This window comes from Prionailurus bengalensis, chromosome B1, assembly GCF_016509475.1.
Source record: "Prionailurus bengalensis isolate Pbe53 chromosome B1, Fcat_Pben_1.1_paternal_pri, whole genome shotgun sequence".
Taxonomy (NCBI): Eukaryota; Metazoa; Chordata; class Mammalia; order Carnivora; family Felidae; genus Prionailurus; species Prionailurus bengalensis.
The window spans coordinates 160,975,040-161,002,615 of record NC_057344.1 but is presented as its reverse complement, the minus strand read 5'-3'; the positions used below and the strand labels follow the sequence as shown (position 1 = coordinate 161,002,615).

Sequence of the window (27,576 nt, the reverse complement as noted above, 5' to 3'; positions counted from 1 at the left end):
TAAAGTCCACAAGATACTAATATCTAATATTTATATAATATGGAAACAATCTTTGTCTTCATTTGCTTCATATAAATTGAAATTATTTTCTAAGAATCTAAAAATGAAGCAGATAAGAGTTTTATCAGAATATCCTTTATTTTCAAACAAAACTATATAATTATATCCTCTTTTCAGAACCCTTCAGAAAACTCCACATTTGTAACAAAAACTGTACTGACCTATGGTTGTAATATATATAAATATATGTATATACATATATACATATATATACATATATTTCAAAATAAATTTAAATTGTAATGTAATATATATATGTATATACATATATACACATATATACATATATATACATGTACACATATATTTCAAAATAAATTTAAATTGTTTGACACACACACACACACACACACACACACACAGAACCCCCAACTTACAATGATTTAAGATATCTTAACTTTACAATGATGCAAAAACAATATACATTCAAGGGAAACTGTACTTCAAATTCTGATCTTTTCCCAGTCAAGCGACATGCATTATTATCTCATGATGCTGGGCAGCAGCTAAGAGCCACAGCTTCCAGTCAGCTATGTGATCACAAAACAACTGATATGCTTAGAACTATTCTGTACCCACACAACTATTCTGTTTTTCACTTTCAGTACAGTATTCAATAACTTACATGTAAGATATTCAACAATTTATTATACACAGGGCTTTGTGTCAGATGTTGTCCACCTGTAGGCTAATGTAAGTGTTCTGAGCACACTTAAAGTAGGCTAGACTAAGCTATGATGTTCGGTAGGTGTATTAAATGCATTTTGACTTAGGAAAATTTCAACCTACACTAGGTTTATCACCATGTAACTCCATCATAAGTTGAGGAAGATCTGTATATACAAATTCCATTAAGCAGAAACATACGTGTTGTTACTGCTAGTTCTTCCAGAATAAGGACATAAGTCCTTATGCCACAGATTGTACTATACCAAGATTTGGCCATTTTCTCAACTCTGACAAGCACTGCACTCCCACTGCCCCATTAGGGAAAAGTTACGTCAAGATAGGTCTTGTCTTCCTGTGCCTTTGTGTCTACCTCACTTCCAATAAATTTCTTTATGGCGAGGGAGGCTTGATATTAACCTAGAGAACTCTTAATTTAATATAAATTGAACAAAAGTATATTACTTAACATTTGGGCATTAATAATAATTCTTAGAAAAGTTTATCAGACTTATTAGGATGCTAACATTCCCAAAAAATATAACATGACCTCTTCAGAAAAACAAATTTGTATCTTAAAAATTGAACCATGGGGAGCATGGGTAGCTCAGTTGGTTAAGCATCTGACTTTAGCTCAGGTTATGATCTCCTAGTTCGTGAGTTCAAGCCCCGCATCAGGCTCTCTGCATGGAGCCCCCTTTGGATCCTCTGTCTCCCTCTCTCTCTCTGCCCCTCTCCCATTCAAGCACATTCACGCATAAGCACGTGCACTCTCTCAAAAATAAACATTTAAGGGGTGCCTGGGTGGCTCAGTTGGTTAAGTGGCCAATTTCGGCTCAGGTCATGATCACACAGCTCATGAGTTTGAGCCTCGTGTCAGGCTCTGTGCTGATAGCTCAGAGCCTGGAGCCTGCTTCCAATTCTGTGTCTCCCTCTCTCTCTGCCCCTCCCCTGCTTATGCTGTCTCTGTCTCTCAAAAATAAATAAACATTAAAGAAAATTAAAAAATAAACATTAAAAAAAATTAAAAAGTTGTACCTTCCACAAATACTGTAATTTTTCCCAAAGTTCCTCTTTTCCATTGAGTTTACACTCAGACTTCAAGTTTACATAGTTTAAATATATCTTGTTTAACTCAGAAACATCAATTTTGCCTTAAAAGAGAAATAATTTTAAAATTTCAGCACAAACCCTTTCTACTATCTTCATTAGTTATAAGAATACATACATTTTTCACTGTAAAAGTTAGAATTCCTATAGAATAGTTTGTGATAGGAAAATCAGTTCTAAAGAAAGCAGTCCCATGCTACCAAAAATGTAGTAGGTAACAGATAAGAAAAGAAAAAGGAGGAGCTAGTGTTTATCTTAAAGAGTTAAAGAAATGGTCCTACCGACTGAGCAATTACTGCATTTTGATGTAAATATTAGATAAAGATGAAATTGGAAAGGCAATGTGGTCATTAGGAGCATATGTTCTGAAGTCAGTCTTACAATTTCAATTCTACCACTAACCAGCAATATAATTTTGTCAAAATTACTTAACCTCTTTAAGCCTTATTTTCCTTATCTGTAAATGGGAATAATACAACCTACTCCCAGGATTTTCTAGAGATAAATAAAGTGGGTTAATTATACAAAGTACTTAACAGAGGGTCTGCCTCAACATATGCCAGTATTACTTAGAATAAGAATTAAGAAGCCTTTAAACTAGTTATGAATACAATTAGTATTCACTTGGCGCTGAAACACATCTGCTTCAAATGATTTTACCATGAGATGTAAATGGTAGAGAATCGATCAACACAAGTTCATCCGGGATGGCATGGCTTGGAAGATGTTCCTGCAGTTCTTTAAAGATGTATTCCTTTACTACATCATTTTTGGACACCATGAACAGAATTAATTTTTCCTGATTATACCATGTAACTGCACAGGACTCTACTTGCTGAAGTCCTTCAGCAACCTGTGAGAGAGATTATCCCAATTTGTCAGAGGACATTTAAAAGCAAACTTCCTAAATGCTCAAACTTCTTATGTCTGAAATCAACACAAATTAAACTGTAAAATAGCTAGAGATTTTTAAAAATTGATTGCTACTGTTACTGTAGCCAGCACACTGGGTTCTTAATGTTTTTCAAAATAATAGCTCCCAGAGCAAAGTAAACCATTATTTTCAGTTGTTAAAATCCACTCTGTCACTTATTTAAAAAACAACCATCTCTTTATGCTGAAGGGCCACAATGAATTAGTCATATCTTTTATTGCAATTCATTATTAATACAAAAATCTTAGGTTTAAATAATACTAATAGAGAACCCCAGTACAGAAAATTGGTAGTGGCTACCTTTAATACCTACATATATTACTAGATATTTAATATTTAAATAGTCTTACTTGTTGAACAAATTCAATGTTAAGACGTTTGCCATATCGTTTGATCTGACTGTCCTTTCGTCCCAGGAAAAACATCTCTCCATCTTTCACTGTCACCAAGTCTCCCGTGGCTCGCATTGTGCCAAGCGGTACTATCATTTCATCATCAAGAAAACACACTCTGTTTTTGCCACCTTCACAAGATATAAACATCAGTTTAATAAAAAAAAAAAAAATCCATGGGAGGTATATTAAAAACCATCAAATCAAGAACATCTTCAAAAGCTGTTACTGAGTTTCACATTTTGAATATTTACATGGGCAACACACTTTTAAATATCACCTGACAAAATTAATTAACAATAACCTCAGCAAAATAAGAGACAAAACAAAATTTCTAAAAATATACATGTGATTAAAAAAATTCTTAGAATACTGCTTAAAAAGAATTTTGGCTATAAACGTCCAAATTACAGTTTCTAAATTACTTTTATATCTTCCCTAAGAGTATCAGACATTGTTATCTGAAATTATGATAATATTAAATGTTTCATGACTGTGAGAATGAGATTAAAAATTATCATCACTGAAAAGAATACGGGACATAAGACATATTGGTGAAAGAATAAAGTTATCAGATTTTTTTCCTAAAAAAAAATTATTCCCAGTCAATAAATGTAAAACAACCTAAAAATACTTGGCCATTGCCTTCTTGAATTGTGAAACCATTAGTATCTCTGACTTCAACTACTGTTCCAAGCAGTGGAAATCCCAGTGGTACAGGCAATTCACATCTATAAAAACACAACAACCCAAACCATATTTAAAATTTTCATTTGAACAGAATATTTTTCAGTGTATTTAAATCACATTGTACTAAATAAAGAAAAATAAGGTTTTGGTTATGTTAGAATTCAAAGACTGCCAAAAGGAAAAGATTAGGTGGAAAGGTTATCATAGGTTATTTATTGCTCTTTAGTTACAAAAAGTTCTAGCAGGATCTGCAGCACTAGTTATAAGAAAGGCTCTGGATCCCCAGTGTAAAATTCTAGATAAAATAGTATTTCTAAAATTACTACCCCAGTGCCTACCAAAAACATTATTAGTGTTAAGATACTGGAAAAATACAGTTTCTCTCTAACCTATTTAGTAAGTGAAGCCCTTACTTCAAAGTAGAGTTAAGAAACTTCTCTGGAATCTTGTAAAAAGTTGCCCAACTTGATACCTCTGTGATACCATAAATATTAAATATTTGTGTTTTATTCCCTACTCCTCTCCAGCTTTTGAGAACAGCCAATGATGGAAATGCTTCACCACCGAGGGCTAATACTCGAAGAGAAGTACTGGCTGATAAAACAGTTGACTTGATAAGCTGAGATCCAAATCTTCGAAGCAATGTTGGTGTTGCCTGTGAACACATTAAAGATAATTTATTTCTTTTCACTTCTTTTTAAAAAAGTAAATACTGTAATAATTAGTTCAAAGCTTAATACTGGACACCTACATGAAAATTAAGGCTGTTTATTAAACTGTAAATCATTTTGGAAAACTACTCAGGCAACATTATCTTCTTAATGTGCTATCAATTTCTCTTGAGAAAAAAAACTTGAGAAAAATATTAGTTATGTTTAATTAGGTAATCTAGATAAAATGGTTTAAAGATTAAAAAGGAAAAAATATATAAAATCAATTCACATTTCCTTTCCCACTCTCTCTGTAGAAAAATATATAAAAGGTTAAAAAAATGTTCCTAAAACAAAACAATATGAATAAAGATTTTTAAAAACACTTTTATTGAGATATAACAGACATACAATAAACTATACATATTTAAAGCATACAATATAAATTGAGATAAGATATATGGATATGTCAGTGAAACTATTACTATAATCAAAAAAATGAATATATTCTTCAGCCCTAAAATTACCTACTTATCATTATAATTCTTCCCTTCAACTGGACCCCTAACTCCAGACAACACTGATCTATTTCCTAATGATCAGCTGGTATTTTCTAGAATTTTACAAAAATGGAATCACACAGGGGTGCCTGGGTGGCTCAGTCAGTTAAGCGTCCGACTTCGACTCAGGTCATGATCTCACTGTTCATGAGTTAGAGCCCCACATGGGGCTCTGTGCTGACAGCTCAGAGCCTGGAGCCTGCTTCAGATTCTGTGTCTCCTCTCTCTGCCCCCTCCCCAGCTTGCATTCTGTCTCTGTCTCTCAAAAATAAAAACATTAAAAGAAAATTTTTAAAAAATCTTCAAAAAAAAATGCAATCACACAACATAAATTCTATTTTGACCTGACTTATTTCATTCCATATAAATACTTTGTGATGCGCTTATATTGCATGTATCAATTCACTTTTTGTCTCAGTTCAGACTGATATAACAAAGTGCCACAGACTAGGTAGGTTACAAACAATAGAAATTCACTTCTGATAGTTCTGAAGCCTAGAAGTCCAAGATCAGGATGCCACCATGACTGGGCTCTGGTAAAAGCCCTCTCCCAACTTGTTGCATATTCACATGGTGGAAGAGTCTCGGGAGGTCCATGGGGTCTCTTTTCCAAGAGCACTAATCCCACTCATGAGGACTCCATCCTCAGGACCTAAGCACTCCTAAGGGCCTCACCTCCTAATACTATCACAGCATACATCAGAATTTTAACAAATGAATGGGGAGGGAGGAATAATCACTCAGACCATGGGACTTTTCATTGCTGAGTGGTACTCATTGCATAGATCAGGACTAGCATTTGTATTTCCATATAAAATTTAGGATCAATTTGTCAATTTCTACCAAAAAAAGTCTACTAGGATTTTGATAGGAACCATGTTTAATTTAATCTTGACACTATTGAGACTTTAATCCATAAACATGAAATGTCTCTTTATTTAACTCTTTAACTTCTACCAATAATGTTGTTTTTTTTTTTTCTTTACTGCACTGGCTAGAATCAGAATAATGTTGACGAGAAGTGACAAAAGCAAACATCCTTGTTTTATTTCCAATCTTAGGGCAAAATCATGCAGTCTTTCACCAAATAGGATATTAGCTGTAGATTTTTTATTTTTTTATAGATGCCCTTCATTATGTTGGGGAAGTTCTTTAATTTCTAGAGGTTTTTTTTTTTTTAATCCCAAGTGTTAGATTTTGCCAAATACTTTTCCTTCATCTGTTGAGGTAATTACATGCTCTTATTTATGTAGTGTATATTATCAATGGATTTTTATTTATTTTTGAGGGAGGGAGGGCATGAGGGGGAGAGAGAAAGAGAGACAGCAAATGTGGGGGGGGGGGGCAGAGAGAGGGAGAGAATCCAAGCAGGTTCTGCACTGTCAACACAGAGCCTGATGTGAAGCTCAAACTCATGAACCATGAAATCATGACCCTAGCCAAAATCAAGAGTTGGACACTTAACCAACTGAGCAACCTGGGTGCCCCTATCAGTGGATTTTTAGATGTTAAGCCAAATGTGCATTCCTGGGATACATCCCACTTGCTCACATTTTAAATTTACTGAAACTGGTTTTGTGGTTGAGAATATGATCAATGTGCTTGAAAAGAATGTATTCTGCATTTACTGGATAGAGTGTTCTATAAATGGGATTTGATTGATAATTTTGTTCGAGTCTTATATGTTCTGATTTCTAGTTTTTCATTCAGTTGTTAAAAATGAGGTATTAAAATTTTGAACCATTGGGTTATCTAGTTCTCATTTCTGTCTAGTTTTGCTTTATGTATTCGGAACTTCTAGTTTTAGGGGGATATACATTTATAATTGTTACATCTTCTTGATTTACCAATGTAGCTCCTAATGTACTGACCATTTTATCATTATGAAATGTTTTGTTGCTTGTTTTTGTTTGCTTGTTTGTTAATAACTAGCCTGGGCTAAATCTGTAGTCTGTCTTTCCAGTGATGTGTGGCCACTAATGTCATTGCTCAGTTTTACATATATAGTCTTATTTTCAATTTTATATCTTACTTCCTATGGGTCATCCTTGTGTGTGCATAGCTCAGTAGTCAAGCAATGACTGGACAAACTGTCCACAGAGATGGATCTGTGTGGATAGATGAGCTCAAAGTTTAGGCCATTTTCAAGCTTAACCAAGCTTTTATTTTCCATGGGCCCTTTTGGATCTCTAACGTATATGCACACAACCTCAAGGTCAGCCAAGAATCTGCTTGGGCTCTCTGGTCTCTGACTCACAAGTGCAGCCTTAGCCAGAATGTGCTTGCCCTCCCCTCCACCACAACCTCAGACTACTGAAGTTTTTGCCCTCTTTGCTGGCATACTTCATCATTTTCACAGACAGTGCTGTTGGGCATGGATATAACCTACCATTCCAAGTTGAATAAACTCCCTTATAAACAGTGGGTCCTGACAGAAAAGTCTGTTTTGACTGAGCTGGGGCTGGCAGGAAGAGCAGCTCAGTCTAGAATGCCACAAATTCCCATTATTTTTATCCAAAATTAAAAAGTTTAAAAACAATTTTCAGATCATTGTACGCCTCTGGTTGATTTCTAAAGTGTTAGAGTAGTTGCTTTTGTTAATTTTGTCCAGCTTTCTAGTTGCTTTTTGGGGAGAGGATCTGCCAATCTCTTTACTTGACCATAGAAAATTTCCATGTGAATCAAGATTTTTAAATAGTTTCTTTCAGTAAAAGATGCAGCATTAATGGACAACTTGAATTTTAGTTCAAAAAGATGACTTAAAGTCTTGGTTTGTCAAAATATTTAAGTAACAGAATGACCCTACATCCCAATATGAATTTATTGTTCCAGATTCTTGTCTAGGAATTTAGCACCTCCATTTACTCTCAACATTCAGGGTCTGGGGTAATAAATTATAATGGCCACCCTATTTATAAGGCATCCTCAACCAAATTAACTGTTCTACCAAGTTTTACGATAAGGAAAATCTCTTGTCAAACTGAAATGTTCTGGCCTTCATTTCCGGTGCTAAAAATAACTTAAACTTTGAACTCTATAAATAAATGCACAGCTATGAATACTCAGCAAGATAAAGCATAGTAACACTTTTCAGATACTCAAACTGAAATGATAAATTTAGTGGCAAAATACTAGTCAATATACGTACTTTGTTACCAAATCATTCTAGGCACACAGAAATAGGACTTAGGAAATAACAGAAAAAACAGGGGATGTTAAGGTTCCTTGCAAAATTTCTAAGGTAAAATTCTCATAAAAATGAAAAACACGAGGTGCCTAAGTGGCTCAGTCTGTCAAGCATCCGACTCTTGATTTCGGCTCAGGTCATGATCTCACAGTCAGGAGATTGAGCCCCAAATTGGGCTCCAAGCTGGGTGTGGAGCCTGCTTGAGAGTCTCCCTCTCTCTCTGCTCCTCCCTCCCCCATGCACATGCCCTCTCTCTCAAAAACAAAACACTTAAGCTGACATTTTGGTGGCTAGCAACCTAAGATTTTCTCTAATTAAATGGTTTCACTTTTAAAGTGCATCAAGTTTAATATAACTTGTTATCCAGAGTATGTGCAAAAAAAAAAACAAAAAAAAAGTTCAAACATATTTTAGGTTTGTAAAACACCAAAAAGTGGACCTTTCTTTCCAAAAGGTCCTTATACCTGAAACAAAATAAGTGTTTAACTACCTCAAAAGCTAAGTCTATTTCACTTTGGGGTCTTTCTCCCCCACAATAAATCAAGATATTCCACTTTAAATTTTTAAAACTTTATGGGGTGTTTGGGTGGCTTAGTTGATTTAAGAGTCCAACTTTGGCTCAGGTCTTGCAGTTCATGGGTTTCAGCCCCGTGTCAGGCTCTGTGCTACAGACAGCTCAGAGCCTGGAGCCTGCTTCGGATTCTATGTCTCCCTCTCTCTGTCCTTCCCCTGCTCATGCGCTCTCTCTCTCTCTCTCTCTCTCGCCCTCTCTTTTTCTCTCTCAAGAATAAATAAACAGTAAAAACAAATTAAATTAGTTTTTTAGGTAAGATTATTCGTAAATAAAATCTATACAGGATGCTCTTTTTAAAGTATATAATATACATTATACACATAAGCAAAAATCCTTGATGACTTATATATCATTTGATGAGAAATCTGATTTGGAAGGAAAAGATGAACCCTAACAACAAAGCTAAAATTCACTATGAGACATGCAAGAGAGCTGACGACACCGAATCCATCTGTAGCATTCCATCTCGTTCATGTCGGCTAGATGACCTCCCTTGGGGCTTTGTATTGTGTACCCTCTGGAGATTAATATCTGTACCTTAGAAATGTCTGCCAAAGTCAGGATTGAGGGGGGAGGGAGAAGTTTGCTTTGGCCGTCCATAAATGTGTTCAAAATAATCTAGTCTCTCTCCCCTTCTTCAGGCACAGATGGTGCCACAAGATCTAAGTAAAGATTAGCTGCCAATTAGGTACATGTAGACCCTTTGATCTTACTACAGTGCTGTCCCCTATACATCTTTGGTCTATAAAATCTATAGACTAAGGTCCTGCCTTGACGGAGAACAGCTGCACATCTCTGCATCATCATTCAGCCAGTCCTCCCTGTCACTATGTTACCGTGCATAAACTGCACGTATGTAAACTGTGTGGAGTTGCCAGCTTCATTTTTTGTTCTCAAAGTCCCTTCACAGTGTGGAGGATACTTTACAGTTCCTCCTCCTCCTCCTTCTAACAAGACAGGACATGCCTTATACAAAGGAAAGGACATCCTGTCAGCTTGTGTACTTCTCTTCCTTACTCAAACTCAAATTTGATCTGCTGATAATACCCCAAATTAAGTCTTGTGAGTTAAATAAAATCACCATGAATATATGCACAACTTGCTGTGTTCTGGAATCATAGTTAATAAATGTGTATCAGTTTCTCACAAGGACTCATGACCCCAAAAAGGTTAAAACCACTGCCAAAGTAAATTTAACTGAAACTGTGCTAAAGGGGATTGGATTTAAAGAGACAAAACTCATAGACTTGACATAGAAGGGAAATCTCCTTCCATTTAATGACTCTCTCTCTCAAATCTGTTAAGGTATTTTGAAAAGGTTTCCTAAAAATTATGCTCCTTGAATTTTATAGAAAAATAAGTTAAAGTCCTGCCCAGACTGACAGAATGATTCACCATAGATGAGAATTTATATGCAATTGATATACCCAGCAAGCCACACTATTATATTCATTTTATATATATTTGTAAACATATTATATTTTTTTAAGGATGAAAAACATTGCCTGAAAACAAAGTCAACATCAAATTTTGCCTTTAGGGCAGAAATTTAACATCCTCGAGTCTCTTACACTAAATATAAATCTGTTATTTTTAGTTTATCATGATACACATACAATTCTGCTAATTCTCTCTAGTATCTTTAACTATTTGCAATGTAATTATCTTAAGGCTTGTATACCAGTCACCTACTTTGATACACATTTTAAAATCTTTAAAGATGACAAAGTATTTGTTTCCATAAGTTAATGTAAAATATACTGATATAAAAAGTCAGAAAATGTAAATTCCTACCTAATTATAACTTAAAGTTTGTATTTTCTACTGAAAGCTGAAGTTTAAGGCAGGAGAGGCAAGTGTATCCCAACAGATTTGAGTGAAGGTCAACTTCCTCTAGTTATTACTATGCCAAATGCACAGTGAAATAATTTTCTAGGCAGAATTAACTGATTTTTTTCTCCCATTCTCAAGTAAATTAGATGATATCATCAGAAGACAACCCTTAATAATCTAACTAGATTATCATTAGTCCACTGTAAAAAACAACCTACAGGAATACAAAACATTCTCTAAAATGTTAAATAATAGGGGTGCCTGGGTGGCTCGGTCGTTTAAGTGTCCGACTTCAGCTCAGGTCACTCTCACAGTTTATGAGTTGGGAGTCTTGCATAGGGCTGTGTGCTGACAGCTCTGTTGGAGAGCCTGAAGCCTGCTTCGGATTCTGTGTCCCCGTCTCTCTCTACCCCTCCCCAACTCGTGCTCTCTCTTTCTCTCAAAAATAAATAAATCACTAAAAAAATTTTTTAAATAAAATAAAATGCTAAATAGAAGACAAAACATTTCATTTGCTCCTAAAATGTACCTGCAAAATAGTTACTCTGTGATGTGAAAAGAGAACAGCAGCTAACTTTGATGGAAGCACTTTGACAGAAGCTGGTACAATAAGCAGGCAGGCACCACTGGATAGAGCAACAAATATTTCCACAATGGAAGGATCAAAGGTCAGAGGTGAGGCCAGAAACAAAACATCTTCTTGTGTGATCTCGAAAAGTAGCCTAAAGCAAAACAGAATGCAGTTATATGAAATGTCTAACATTTGGTAAACACATATCCTAAAAATTGATTTATGACCATTAAGTTTATGGATGTTGGCCAGATTTTTATTCTTTTCTCAGATTAACCAAAATGGTACTATTAATCCTATAACTCTTTATAAATATAAGGATTAAAAGCCATTTAAAACAATATCCACTTCTTACTATGGCATATTTTATCATCTGTGATGACTTTCTGATGTGTCAGTATGGCTGGATTGAACCACAGTCCCTAGAATTTCCTTTCTAGTAGGTTTTCCATTAGGGTACAAAACAAGGGATATTCTCTCAAGAGCTGGAGTACAGAAGGGAGGTGGGTGCCATTTAGTGGCACACATACCTCCCTGTTATTTCATTAAACACTAAACTAGGTGCTGCTGTGAGGGGATTTTGTAGATACAGAGTCTCTGGTTAGCTGACTTTAATCAAAAGGGAGATTTATCCCAGGCTGGCTCGATTTACTGAACTGGAAGACTTTTAAAAGAGTGTTGAGGACTTCTGTAAAAAAGACTCAACATCTGGGTCAACAATTACTCTCCCTTCCCCTAGGATCTTCTTTCCTGACTTGCCTGTGGAAAAAAGCACATGCCTATGGGTTTCCAACCTGCTCACGATCATCCCTTTCTGTTTACACTATAGACTCAGTCTTGCTTAGCCAGACCCCACAAACATAAGCCAATTCCTTACAGTAAGTCCCTGATATATCCTCCTAGTTCTGCTCTTCTGGTAGAATCTTGACTCCTTCTATCCTACTTATATATTTAATAGAGACCTCTGATTCCCTTTTCCCACTATTTGATATTTTTCTCTCAGTAGCTGAACAAAGAGCAGAATATATATAGTTAGGATATTACAGAGCATAGATAATCAGTGGTGAGCCTATGGCATTGCTTCATTCTGAACACACAAAACTCACTGTCTAAAAAGCAGGGATTACCTTAATTTCACAATATCTTCAAATATGATATTGTGGGGACTCACTCAGAACCCCATCGTTGATATGAAGATTACTTTAGGCTGAAGACATTTTGGATTTAACAGATGCAGAAAGAAGCCTTGTTAGACCTTTCCTTATCTCACTAATTGCAAAAACTTTTGGGAAATGAAGTTGCCATAAATTCCTTCTTTGGAGTAGCTTTTATTCCCAGGAAGGAAACCAAGAATGAACCTACTATAAATCTCTTCTACAAGTGACTTTTATGGCCCTAAAAGTAAACCAAAAAGGGATTTTTAACAGGTAAATAGATTTCATTAAGTTCAAGCATAAATAGCAATTGAGAAATTCACATACTTTATTATTTTTTTTTAATGTTTATCTATTTTTGAGAGAGAGAGAACAAACAAGGGAAGGGCAGAGAGAGAGGGGGACAGAGGACCCAAAGCAGGCTCCGTGCTGACAGCGGAGAGTCTGATGTGAGGCTCAAACTCACAAATGGCAAGATGATGACCTGAGCCGAAGCCAGGCGCCCAAATGACTGAGCCTCCTGAGGGCCCCTAGAAATTCATATATTTGAAATCAGCCCCTTACTCCTTACTAGCAAATACTTGCTCCCACTTTACATACAATTCCTGCCTCTACTGGCCCAGTGCCTCTTCCACCTCCACCAGATTCCAAATCTGCTTCACTCTTTTCAATTCTCCTGCATCTCCACCCCACCTCACCTCTCATACTCTTAATGCATTGCTTTGCCTTTCATCTGAAAGTTCCAATCCATCAGCTTCTGAACATTCCTTACCCTTCCATCTCAAGGTATCTTAACTCCTTTACAATACTATCTCTTGATTTTTCAAACCAACTCTTCCTATCAATTCTCTACCATGAGCCCATAAATGTCTTCCATCTCAAAAATAAATCTGCACCTGCCCAGAATTCTTTCTTTCCCATTAAAACTAGCTTCTAGAAATGAACACTTTACTTTCTTATCTCCATTTCCTTATCTCTCATTCCTTTAGCACAGCCTAATGTAATCTGTCCTCAGTCTTGGGCCCTCAGAAATAAAGTCACTAAAGACTAGACTGTCAATTACAAGACACCTGTCTGCATCATTTCACCACTCCCTTTTTCTAGACCTGCACCATCCAATGATAGTCGCTAGAAACATGTGCCTTTTGAGCACCAAAAATGTGGCTAATCCATATGGAGATGTGGAAGTGTAAAATACAAGCTAGATTTAAGATAAACATAAAAGCATATAATACTTCACTAATTTTCATTTTGATTACATACTGAAATAATATTTTAGATATACTGAATTAAATATTTGTTAAATTTTTTATTTCTTTGTACTTTAAAATGTGGTTAGAAATTTTTTAATATTATATAACTTACAATGACATAAAAATATATACTTGTCTCACAAAGTTTCTATTTCTATATTTGTTTCTGTTTCCTCTTTTGATTTCCTAAGATTACTCCCCTTTGGTTCCCTTCCTCTTGTATTTCCTTCTTTCTTGTCAAGTTGAGAATCAACTTCATAGAGATTTCTCATCTCCTGACCACAAGAGCAAACCAAAGTCTACAATGCTACAGGAATGAACTTAATGAAATGGAAATATTTTTATATCTATTGGATTAAGTTCAAAATTCTTCAACAGGGCATACCAGGCTCCTGCCTCAAGTCACATGGCTCCTGCCCTCCCACTCTTTCCTCCTCTCTGCCCTGATAACACTCTTGCAAGCCAAACTCTTCCTTTCCCCCATTCTTCTGCTGTACCTCTGCCAGGAACACACTTCCTTCTTCTTAATAATTAAGAAGCAAAGCTTCCAAGCATATCATTTATTTGCTCTCTGTCCGGCTCTAGGTCTGGATCAGAGAGGTGAAGCCCCAGCCTGCAGAGAACTAAAGTTCAGATATAGCCAAAACAAGAGAGCCAACTACTTATGACTATCAATTTAGGAACAAGAGTTATAAAGAATGTATACTAAAAAAATTATTCCCTTGGGGTACCTGGCTGGCTCAGTCAGTACAGCATGCAAATCTTGATCTTAGGGTCATGAGTTGGAGCCCCACGTCAGGGGTAGAGTTCACTTAAAAAAGTATTTCCCCTTAAAATACAAGTTTTGAAGAAGGATTCAAAGGACAGAACTCACCGAAAATGTTGGATGTTTGGCAATATACATGCATGAGGGACTCTGACAATCTTAGGTATCCCCGTAGTGCCTGATGTATGGAGAACATAGGCTAAGCAATGGTTTAGCCTCACATCCATGTGCTCTTCTGACTTTTCTTCATTGTTCTCAGAATTTGTGCTGTTTGTCATTTTTCCTTCTTCATATTTCTGTTTTCTGTCATTTAGCATCAAACTGACTGCAACATTTTCCCAGTGAAGCCTGAAGAGTACTAAGTCAGTATGTTCTGTAAGTGTATCGTAATTCAATAATGTTTCATAGGAAGATTTGAATTTCTGTTACATGGGGGAACAAAGTTCACAATATTAGTGTTAAATGACTTTTTTACATACAAGTAATATGAAATATTCACTCATTCAACATTGTTTTGAGTACTTGCTATATAACTAGGGATTAAAAAATAAATTAAAAACTTGCAAGAATAAAGTGCTGTCCTTACTTTCAAAGTCACCTTCAAAATAAACAGACATAAAAACATCCAACTGCAGGGCAATGTGGTACCTGACCATGAATATGCTTGAAATGTTAATAGGAACAGAGGAGATTGATCTTAACTCTGCCTGGAAGGTCTGAGATTGCTTCATCATATGTAATATTTATGTTATAAGTAGCTTTTGTCCAAGTAAAGAGGGGTACTTTATTGGGCAAACAGCTAATGCAGAGTATATGACCCAAGAAAGCTAGTGTCGTGGAGAACTTTAATAATTCCAGTAAGGTGAAGAACTAGGTATATAGTATTGTTAATAGGAGAGGAGAGGCTATTCTTAATAAATTTGTATACTCAATACTAAGGGGTTTAGACCTTAACTTATAAGCAATGAGACTCAATTGAAGGTGGCAAGGATAGACTGAGAAGTTAGACTTTTGGTAAGTGAGGGTTTTCTAATGAACCTTTTGCAACAATTGAGGTACGTGATTTGGGCCTGAACTAGTCTGTTGCAACAAAAGCAGACAGAAAGGGCCCGTGAACAAGAATCAATAGGGCTGGGTAACTTTCTGAATACAGAGTGAGCCTAAGAAGAGTGCTAAGTTTCTGACTCAGATATTTGGTAGATGGAGGCAGATTAATACAGATTTACTTAATTTGGATAAAAATATATTAAATTCAACTTTTACATGCTAAAAGGGAGGTTCCTTTGAATATATCTTTTAGGATTTATAAAAAGAAGTTTAATGAAACATAAGTTTTCACATTAAAGAAATCACTATAAATGAGAGAAAAATAAGAAAGAAATGAGAACAAGGGTACAATGCAGGAGACTATAGGGTTTTATTTGTTTGTGGTGTGTGTATTAGGGGTCAGGTGTGGTATGGCCTGTAATATTAAAAAAATTAAGGACCTATAATACATATTTTTAAGACTTAGTTCAAAACCATCTTTTGCCATTAAACTTTTCTTATCTCTACTAGGTTACATTTATTTCTCTTAGGGTATGAACACATTATGTTGAACTTACAGGTTTAAGATTATGATAACTTTTCTCTCCAACCACAGTTGACCCTTGAACAACACATAGGTTATGGAGCCACCAACCCTAAAATCCATGAATGACTCTGACCCCCCTTCCCAAACTTTACTAATAGCCTACAGTTGACCAGAAACCTTCTTTTTTTTTTTTTTTTTAATTTTTTTTTTCAACGTTTATTTTTATTTTTGGGACAGAGAGAGACAGAGCATGAACGGGGGAGGGGCAGAGAGAGAGGGAGACACAGAATCAGAAACAGGCTCCAGGCTCTGAGCCATCAGCCCAGAGCCCGACGCGGGGCTCGAACTCCCGGACCGCGAGATCGTGACCTGGCTGAAGTCGGACGCTTAACCGACTGCGCCACCCAGGCGCCCAACCAGAAACCTTCTTGATGACATAATCAATTAATATATACTATGAATGCTACACGTACTATATATGGTTTTCTTAGAATGATATAAGTTAGATAAAAGATGTTAAGAAAACTGTATGGAAGATGCCCTAACCCGGAAAAGGAAAAAGATATCCAGGTTTAGGAAGCATAGAGAGTTCCAAACAAGGTGAACCCAAGAAGGTCCACACCATAACAAATTAAAATGTCAAAGGTTAGGGGCGCCTGGGTGGCTCAGTCAGTTAAGCGGCCAACTTAGGCTCGGGTCATGATCTCGCGGTCGGTGAGTTCGAGCCCCGCGTCAGGCTCTGTGCTGACAGCTCAGAGCCTAGAGCCTGTTTCAGATTCTGTGTCGCCCTCTCTCTGACCCTCCCCCGTTCATGCTCTGTCTCTCTCTGTCTCAAAAATAAATAAACATTTCAAAAAAAATTTTTTTTAATAAAAAAAAAAGTCAGGGGCGCCTGGGTGGCGCAGTCGGTTAAGCGTCCGACTTCAGCCAGGTCATGATCTCGCACTCCGTGAGTTCGAGCCCCGCGTCAGGCTCTGGGCTGATGGCTCGGAGCCTGGAGCCTGTTTCCGATTCTGTGTCTCCCTCTCTCTCTGCCCCTCCCCCGTTCATGCTCTGTCTCTGTCTGTCCCAAAAATAAATAAACGTTGAGAAAAAAAAAAAAAAAAAAAAAAAAAGAAGAAAAAAAAAGTCAAAGTTTAAAAGATACAGAAAGAATTTTATTGTATAAAAACAATTTTTTTTAAGGTTTTAAAATTTATTTATTTTGAGAGAGATAGAGACAGTATGGGTGGGGAAGTGGCAGAGAGAGAGGGAGACAGAATCCAAAACAGGCTCCGTGCTGTCAATGCAAAGCCCAATGTGGGGCTCAAACTCACAAACTGTGAGATCATGACCTGAGCCAAAACCAAGAGTCAGACATTTAACTGACTGAGCCACCCAAGTGCCCCTAAAATTCTTTTTAATATTTGAGAGGGCAGGGGGAGGGGGGAGGAGGGGCAGAGAGAGAGGGAGACAGAGGATCCAAAGCACGCTCTGTGCTGACAGCAGAGAGTCTGATGTGAGGCTCAAACTCACGAGCTCATAACCTGAGCCAAAGACAGATACTTAACTGACTAAGCCACTCAGGCACAAAACACAGAGAATTTTAAAGTGGCAAAAAGCAAAAAGTTACATACAAGGGAAACCAATAAGGCCATCAGCTGATTTTTTTCAGCAGAAACTTTACAGGTCAGAAAGGATTGGCATGATGTATTCAAAGAGCTGAAAAGAAAAAGCCTACAATCAAAAATAGTCTACCCAGCAAGGTTACCATTCAGAATTGAAGGAAAGATAATGGCACCTAGGTGGATCAGTCAGTTAAGCATCAGACTCTTAACTTCAGCTCAGGTCATGACCTCACGGTTTGTGAGTTCAAGCCCTATATCAGGCTCTAGCACTGATACTGTAGAGCCTGTTTGGAATTCTTGCTCTGCCCCTCCCCTATTCATGCTCACACTCTCTAACTTAAAAAAAAAAAAAAATTGAAGGATAAAGAATTTCCCAAACAAAAGTTAAAAAAGTTCACCACTGAACCAGCTTTATAAAAGACATTAATGATACTTATTTAACAGGAAAAGAAGAGGCCATAATTAGAAGAAAATTATCAATAAAGAGATGTAAAATATGACAACATATAAATAAAATGTAAAGGGAGAATAAAGAAGTAGTTCTCTTAGAATATGTTTAACCTTAAGTAACCAACTTAATACAGACTGCTACATACTTAGGATGTTATCTATAAACCTCATGGTAACCACAAATCTACAATATATACAAAAAAAAACCCAAACATAAAAAGCCAAGAATAACACAAATAAAATCAACAATCACAAGGAAAGAGATCAGGAGAGGGAATAGCAAAGAACTATAAAAACAATCAGAAAACAACAAAATGGCATTAAGTACATACCTATTACTTGAAATGTAAATGGTCTAAATATGCTCCAATCAAAAGACATAGAACAATGGAATGGATTAAAAAAAAAAGACCCATCTATATGTTGCCTACAAGAGACTCCCTTCAGACCTAAATATATGTACAGATTGAAAGAATGGAAAAAGATATTCCATAAGAAAAGAAAGAAAGAAAAAAAAAAAGCCAGGGTAGCAATACTTATTATTATCAGACAAAAAGACTATTTATTCATTTATTTTTAATGTTCATTTATTTTTGAGAGACAGAGCATGAGCCAGAGGGGACGGACAGACAGACAGGGAGACACAGAATCCAAAGCAGGCTCCGGGCTCTGAGCTGTCAGGATAGAACCTGATGCCAGGCTCAAACCCACGAACATTTGAGATTGTGACCTGAGCTGAAGTCAGACACTTAACCGTCTAAGCCACCCAGGTGCCCTCAGACAAAACGACTTAAAACAAAGCCTGTAATAAGAGAAAAAGGAGGGCTTTACAGAATAAGAAGATCAATACAACAAAAGCATATAACTATTATAAAGATCTATGTACCCAATACTGTAGCACCTACAGTATTTAATACATAAAGCAAAATTAAAAAGGGAGAAACTTACAGTAGTGGGGGACTTTTTAGAAAAAAATTTTTGAGAGAGCAAACATGAGTAAGGGGAAGGGCAGAGACAGAGAGAGAGTCCCAAGCAGACTCTGCACTGATAGCCCTGATGCAGGGCTCAATCCCACAAAATGTGGGATCATAACCTGAGCTGAAATCAAGAGGCAGATGCTTAACCAAATGAGCCACCCAGGAGCCCCAATAGTGGGGACTTTAACACCTTACATCACTAGATAGATTGTTCGGGACAGAAAATTAGGAAACCATGACTTTGAACACATTATACCAGATGGGCTTAAATATATACAGAACATTCCATCAAATAGAATACACATTCCTCACTCCTTTCAAGTACACATGGAACATTCTCTAGGATAGATCACATTAAGCCACAAAAATCAAGTCTCAATAATTTAAGAAGATTTAAATCCTAACAGGCATCTTTTTTTCTTTAATCACAATGATATGAAACTAGAAATTAAGAAAAAAGCCTGGAAAAACACAAACACGCACAAGCTAAACATGCTACTGAGCCAATGGGTCAACAAAGATATTAAAAAGGAAATCAAAAATTACATGAAGACAAATGAAAACAATAGTCCAAAGCTGGGATACACCAAAAGCGGTTCTAAGAGAATTTACAGTGATATTGGATTACCTCAAAGAAAAAGAACAAAACCCAAGGTGAGTAGAAGGATATGGTAAAATCAAAGCAGAAATAAATGAAATAGACTAAGAAGCAATAGAAAAGATCAATGAAACCAAGAGCCAGTTCTTTGAAAAGATAAAGAAAGTTGATAAACCTTTAGCCAGACTCATCAAAAAAGGAGGACCCAAATAAAATAAATTAACAACCAATATCACAGTAATAAAAAGGATTATGAGACTACTATGAAAAATTATATGCCAACAAATAGAATAACCTAGTAGAAATAAATTCCTAGAAACATACAATCTTCCAAAACTAAATCAGGAAGAAATAGAAAGTCAGAATAGACCAATCACTAGTAACAAAATTGCATTGGTAATCCAAAAACTCTCAAACAAAAAGTCTAGGACCAGGTGGACTCACAGGTGAATTATATGAAGCATTTTTTTTTATTTTTTTTTTAACATTTATTTATTTTTGAGACAGAGAGAGACAGAGCATGAACGAAAAGGGGAGGGGCAGAGAGAGAGGGAGACACAGAATCGGAAGCAGGCTCCAGGCTCTGAGCCATCAGCCCAGAGCCCGACGCAGGGCTTGAACTCACGGACCGCGAGATCGTGACCTGAGCCGAAGTCGCTCAACCGACTGAGCCACCCAGGCGCCCCATGAAGCATTTAAAGAGGAGTTAACACCTGGGGTGCCTGGTTGGCACAGTTGGTAGAACATAGAGGACTCTTGATCTCAAGATCATGAGTTCAAGCTCCACCATGGGCATCGAGTCTACTTAAAAAGAAATAAATACAGGTGCTTGTATGGCTCAGTGGATTAAGCATCCAACTCTTGATTTTGGTTCAGGTCATGATCTCAGGATTTGTGAGATCGATACCTGAATCAGGCTGCACTGACAACACACAGCCTGCTTGGGATTCTCTCTATCTTGCCCCTCCCCTGCTCATGTACATGTTCTCTCTCAAAATAAAGAAACCTTAAAAATAAATAAACAGGGGCACCTGAGTGGCTCAGTCTGTGAATCATCTGACTCTTGATTTTAGCTCAGGTTATGATCTCACAGTTTGTGGCTTTAAGCCCTACATCAGGCTCCATGCTGAGAGTGTAGAGCCAGCTTGGGATTCTCTGTCTCTTTGCCCCGACCCCTCTCGAAATAAATAAACTTTAAAATAAACAAACAAACACTAAATGCAAAAGAATATTTTTTTAAAAGACACTACAAAAAAAGAAAACTGCAGGCCAATTTCCCTGATGAACACGGATACAAAAACGCTCAATAAGATACTAGCAAACCTCATTCAACAATACATTAAAAGGATCATTCACTACAGTCAAATGTGATTTATTCCAAAGTTGCAAAAATGGTCCAATATTCACAAGTCAATGGAATTCACAATAACAAAATGAATAAAAAATCACATCCTCTTAATTGATACAGAAAAAGCATCTGACAAAACTCAGTATCATTCATGGTAAAAACTTGAAACAAAGACAAGGAACAAGCCTCACCATAATAAAAGGCCATATATGAAAAATCCACAGCTAACATCCTACTCAATGGTGAAAACAGAGCTTCTCCTCTAAGATCAGAAATAAGACAAGGATGTCCACCCACTTTTATTCAAATGGTACTTACTGGAAGTTCTGGCCACAGCAATAAAGGGTTTGGGGGTGGGAGGAAGGACATCCAAATTGGTAAGAAAAAAATTAAACTGTTACTATTTGCAGATGACATCATACTAATAGAAAACCCTAAAGATTTCATCAAAAACTATTAAAAGTAATAAATGAGGGTGCCTGGGTGGCCCAGTCTGTTAAGCATCTGACTTGGGCTCAGGTCATGATCTCACGGTTTGTGGGTTCTGTCAGCAGAGAGCCTGCTTTGGATTCTGTGTCTCCCTCTCTCTGCCTCTCCCTTACTTGCACATGCACACACCTGTGGCATGCGCATGCGCGTGTCTGTATGTGTGTGTGCGCACACACACACTCTCTCAAAAGTAAATAAACTTTAGGGGCACCTGGGTGGCTCAGTAGGTTAAGCGTACAACTTTGGCTCAGGTCATGATCTCATGGTTCACGAGTTTGAGCCCCACGTCAGGCTCTGTGCTCACAGCTCAGAACCTGGAGTCTACTTCAGATTTCTGTGTCTCCCTCTCTCTCTGGCCCTCCCCTACTCACTATCTGTCTCTGTCTCTCAAAAAGAAACATTACAAAAAAAGTAAATTTAAAAAAAGCAAATAAAACTTAAAAAAATAAATGAATTCCATAAAGTTGCAGGATACAAAATTAATATACAGAAACCTGTTGCATTCCTATATACTAGCAAGGAAGTAGCAATTAAGCAATTCCTATATTCTAGCAAGGAAAGAGAAATTAAGAAAATAATTCCATTTACAATTACACCAAAAGTAGTAAAATATCTAGAATGAATTTAACCAAGAGGCTAAAAGAAGAGTACTGTGAAAATATAAAAAAAAACACTGATGAAAACAACTGAAGACAACACAAATGAACAGATATTTCATGGCCATAGACTGGAAGAATATCGTTAAGATGTCCATATTGTGCAAAGCAATCTAGATTCAATATAATCCCATCAAAATACCAGAAGCATTTTTCACTGAACTAGAACAAATAATCCTAAAATTTGTATGGAACCACAAAAGACCCCAAATAGCCAAACCAATCTTAAGAAAAAACAGAGAGTGAGGTATCACAATCCCAGTTTCAAAACATAATACAAAGCTGTAGTAATCAAAGCAGTATGGTACTGGCACAGAAACAGACACATAGAACAACAGGACAGAGAGCCCAGAAATAAACCCATGCTTATATGGTCAATTAATCTATGACACAAGAGGCGAGAATATGCAATTAGGAAAAGAGTCTCTTCAATAAATGGTGCTGGGAAAACTGGACAGCTACATGCAAAAGACTGTAACTGGGCCCCTCTCATATACTACACACAAAAATAAACCCACGGTGTATTAAAGACCTAAATGTGAGGAGAAAAAGGCAAGATGGCGGCTTAGGAGGATGCTGGGCTCAGCGCACGTCCTGCTGATCACTTAGATTCCATCTACACCTGCCTAAATAACCCAGAAAACCGCCAGAGGATTAGCAGAACGGAGTCGCCAGAGCCAAACGCAGACGACAGGCCCACGGAAGAGGGTAGGAAGGGCGGCGAGGCGGTGCGCGATCCACGGACTGGCGGGAGGGAGCCGGGGCGGAGGGGCGGCTCGCTGGCCAAGCAGAGCCCCCGAGTCTGGCTTGCAAAAGCGGAGGGGCCTGACGGACTGTGTTCCAACAGCAAGCGCGACTTAGCATCTGGGAGGTCATAAGTTAACAACTCTGCTCAGAAAGCGGGAAGGCTGGAGGACAAAGGGAGGGAGAGCTGCTGACCCCCGGACGACAGAACTCAGTTTGGTGGGGAACAAAGGCGCTCGCCAGCGCCATCTCCCCCGCCCATCCCCCAGCCAAAATCCCAAAGAGAACCCGTTCCTGCTAGGGAACTTGCTCGCTCTGCGCAAACACCCAACTCTGCGCTTCTGTGGAGCCAAACCTCCGGCAGCGGATCTGACTCCCTCCCGCTGCCACAGGGCCCCTCCTGAAGTGGATCACCTAAGGAGAAGCGATCTAAGCCTGCCCCTCCTGCCCCCGAGCACCTTGCCTACCCACCCCAGCTAATACGCCAGATCCCCAGCATCACAAGCCTGGCAGGGTGCAAGTAGCCCAGACGAGCCACACCACCCCACAGTGAATCCCGCCCCTAGGAGAGGGGAAGAGAAGGCACACACCAGTCTGACTGTGGCCCCAGCGGTGGGCTGGGGGCAGACATCAGGTCGGACTGCGGCCCCGCCCACCAACTCCAGTTATACACCACAGCACAGGGGAAGTGCCCTGCAGGTCCTCACCACACCAGGGACTATCCAAAATGACCAAGCGGAAGAACTCCCCTCAGAAGAATCTCCAGGAAATAACAACAGCTAATGAGCTGATCAAAAAGGATTTAAATAATATAACAGAAAGTGAATTTAGAATAATAGTCATAAAATTAATCACTGGGCTTGAAAAAAGTATATAGGACAGCAGAGAATCTCTTGCTACAGAGATCAAGGGACTAAGGAACAGTCATGAGGAGCTGAAAAACGCTTTAAACGAAATGCATAACAAAACGGAAACCACCACAGCTCGGCTTGAAGAGGCAGAGGAGAGAATAGGTGAACTAGAAGATAAAGTTATGGAAAAAGAGGAAGCTGAGAAAAAGAGAGATAAAAAAATCCAGGAGTATGAGGGGAAAATTAGAGAACTAAGTGATACACTAAAAAGAAATAATATACGCATAATTGGTATCCCAGAGGAGGAAGAGAGAGGGAAAGGTGCTGAAGGGGTACTTGAAGAAATAATAGCTGAGAACTTCCCTGAACTGGGGAAGGAAAAAGGCATTGAAATCCAAGAGGCACAGAGAACTCCCTTCAGACGTAACTTGAATCAATCTTCTGCATGACATATCATAGTGAAACTGGCAAAATACAAGGATAAAGAGAAAATTCTGAAAGCAGCAAGGGGTAAACGTGCCCTCACATATAAAGGGAGACCTATAAGACTCGTGACTGATCTCTCTTTTGAAACTTGGCAGGCCAGAAAGAATTGGCACGAGATTTTCAGGGTGCTAGACAGAAAAAATATGCAGCCAAGAATCCTTTATCCACCAAGTCTGTCATTTAGAATAGAAGGAGAGATAAAGGTCTTCCCAAACAAACAAAAACTGAAGGAATTTGTCACCACTAAACCAGCCCTACAAGAGATCCTAAGGGGGACCCTGTGAGACAAAGTCCCAGAGACATCACTACAAACATAAAACATACAGACATCACAATGACTCTAAACCCGTATCTTTCTATAATAACACTGAATGTAAATGGATTAAATGCGCCAACCAAAAGACATAGGGTATCAGAATGGATAAAAAAACAAGACCCATCTATTTGCTGTCTACAAGAGACTCATTTTAGACCTGAGGACACCTTTAGATTGAGAGTGAGGGGATGGAGAACTATTTATCATGCGACTGGAAGCCAAAAGAAAGCTGGAGTAGCCATACTTATATCAGACAAACTAGACTTTAAATTAAAGGCTGTAACAAGAGATGAAGAAGGACATTATATAATAGTTACAGGGTCTATCCATCAGGAAGAGCTAACAATTATAAATGTCTATGCGCCGAATACCGGAGCCCCCAAATATATAAAACAATTACTCATAAACATAAGTAACCTTATTGATAAGAATGTGGTAATTGCAGGGGACTTTAACACCCCACTTACAGAAATGGATAGATCATCTAGACACACAGTCAATAAAGAAACAAGGGCCCTGAATGAGACATTGGATCAGATGGACTTGACAGATATATTTAGAACTCTGCATCCCAAAGCAACAGAATATACTTTCTTCTCGAGTGCACATGGAACATTCTCCAAGATAGATCATATACTGGGTCACAAAACAGCCCTTCATAAGTTTACAAGAATTGAAATTATACCATGCTTACTTTCAGACCACAATGCTATGAAGCTTGAAATCAACCACAGAAAAAAGTCTGGAAAACCTCCAAAAGCATGGAGGTTAAAGAACACCCTACTAACGAATGATTGGGTCAACCAGGCAATTAGAGAAGAAATTAAAAAATATATGGAAACAAACGAAAATGAAATACAACAATCCAAACGCTTTGGGACGCAGCAAAGGCAGTCCTGAGAGGAAAATACATTGCAATCCAGGCCTATCTCAAGAAACAAGAAAAATCCCAAATACAAAATCTAACAGCACACCTAAAGGAACTAGAAGCAGAACAGCAAAGGCAGCCTAAACCCAGCAGAAGAAGAGAAATAATAAAGATCAGAGCAGAAATAAACAATATAGAATCTAAAAAAACTGTAGAGCAGATCAACGAAACCAAGAGTTGGTTTTTTGAAAAAATAAACAAAATTGACAAACCTCTAGCCAGGCTTCTCAAAAAGAAAAGGGAGATGACCCAAATAGATAAAATCATGAATGAAAATGGAATGATTACAACCAATCCCTCAGAGATACAAACAATTATCAGGGAATACTATGAAAATTTATATGCCAACAAATTGGACAACCTGGAAGAAATGGACAAATTCCTGAACACCCACACTCTTCCAAAACTCAATCAGGAGGAAATAGAAAGCTTGAACAGACCCATAACCAGCGAAGAAATTGAATCGGTTATCAAAAATCTCCCAACAAATAAGAGTCCAGGACCAGATGGCTTCCCAGGGGAGTTCTACCAGACGTTTAAAGCAGAGATAATACCTATCCTTCTCAAGCTATTCCAAGAAATAGAAAGGGAAGAAAAACTTCCAGACTCATTCTATGAAGCCAGTATTACTTTGATTCCTAAACCAGACAGAGACCCAGTAAAAAAAGAGAACTACAGGCCAATATCCCTGATGAATATGGATGCAAAAATTCTCAATAAGATACTAGCAAATCGAATTCAACGGCATATAAAAAGAATTATTCACCATGATCAAGTGGGATTCATTCCTGGGATGCAGGGCTGGTTCAACATTCGCAAATCAATCAACGTGATACATCACATTAACAAAAAAAAAGAGAAGAACCATATGATCCTGTCAATCGATGCAGAAAAGGCCTTCGACAAAATCCAGCACCCTTTCTTAATAAAAACCCTTGAGAAAGTCGGGATAGAAGGAACATACTTAAAGATCATAAAAGCCATTTATGAAAAGCCCACAGCTAACATCATCCTCAACGGGGAAAAACTGAGAGCTTTTTCCCTGAGATCAGGAACACGACAAGGATGCCCACTCTCACCGCTGCTGTTTAACATAGTGCTGGAAGTTCTAGCATCAGCAATCAGACAACAAAAGGAAATCAAAGGCATCAAAATTGGCAAAGATGAAGTCAAGCTTTCGCTTTTTGCAGATGACATGATATTATACATGGAAAATCCGATAGACTCCACCAAAAGTCTGCTAGAACTGATACAGGAATTCAGCAAAGTTGCAGGATACAAAATCAATGTACAGAAATCAGTTGCATTCTTATACACTAACAATGAAGCAAGAGAAAGACAAATAAAGAAACTGATCCCATTCACAATTGCACCAAGAAGCATAAAATACCTAGGAATAAATCTAACCAAAGATGTAAAGGATCTGTATGCTGAAAACTATAGAAAGCTTCTGAAGGAAATTGAAGAAGATTTAAAGAAATGGAAAGACATTCCCTGCTCATGGATTGGAAGAATAAATATTGTCAAAATGTCAATACTACCCAAAGCTATCTACACATTCAATGCAATCCCAATCAAAATTGCACCAGCATTCTTCTCGAAACTAGAACAAGCAATCCTAAAATTCATATGGAGCCACAAAAGGACCCGAATAGCCAAAGGAATTTTGAAGAAGAAGACCAAAGCAGGAGGCATCACAATCCCAGACTTTAGCCTCTACTACAAAGCTGTCATCATCAAGACAGCATGGTATTGGCACCAAAACAGACACATAGACCAATGGAATAGAATAGAAACCCCAGAACTAGACCCACAAACGTATGGCCAACTCATCTTTGACAAAGCAGGAAAGAACATCCAATGGAAAAAAGACAGCCTCTTTAACAAATGGTGCTGGGAGAACTGGACAGCAACATGCAGAAGGTTGAAACTAGACCACTTTCTCACACCATTCACAAAAATAAACTCAAAATGGATAAAGGACCTGAATGTGAGACAGGAAACCATCAAAACCTTAGAGGAGAAAGCAGGAAAAGACCTCTCTGACCTCAGCCGTAGCAATCTCTTACTCGACACATCCCCAAAGGCAAGGGAATTAAAAGCAAAAGTGAATTACTGGGACCTTATGAAGATAAAAAGCTTCTGCACAGCAA

The 27,576-nt window shown here is 37.8% G+C and overlaps 1 protein-coding gene across 4 annotated transcripts in view; it reads right to left on the bottom strand.

Annotated features, from left to right (window-relative positions):
* The window catches only part of AASDH (aminoadipate-semialdehyde dehydrogenase), a 50,093-nt gene that overhangs the window by 10,219 nt on the left and 12,298 nt on the right, over positions 1-27,576 (bottom strand). For 2 of the 4 annotated variants that reach the window (XM_043604439.1, XM_043604431.1), the window contains exons 4-10: positions 14,509-14,822; positions 11,186-11,378; positions 4,266-4,507; positions 3,787-3,893; positions 3,121-3,293; positions 2,497-2,689; positions 1,765-1,880 (exon numbers count right to left, since the gene is read on the bottom strand). In XM_043604439.1, the coding sequence (XP_043460374.1) occupies positions 1,765-1,880; positions 2,497-2,689; positions 3,121-3,293; positions 3,787-3,893; positions 4,266-4,507; positions 11,186-11,378; positions 14,509-14,822 (1,338 nt within the window). Of the gene's footprint in view, positions 1-1,764; positions 1,881-2,496; positions 2,690-3,120; positions 3,294-3,786; positions 3,894-4,265; positions 4,508-11,185; positions 11,379-14,508; positions 14,823-27,576 lie in introns of those variants that run through there. The other 2 variants (XM_043604448.1, XM_043604453.1) reach the window with 2 other exon arrangements.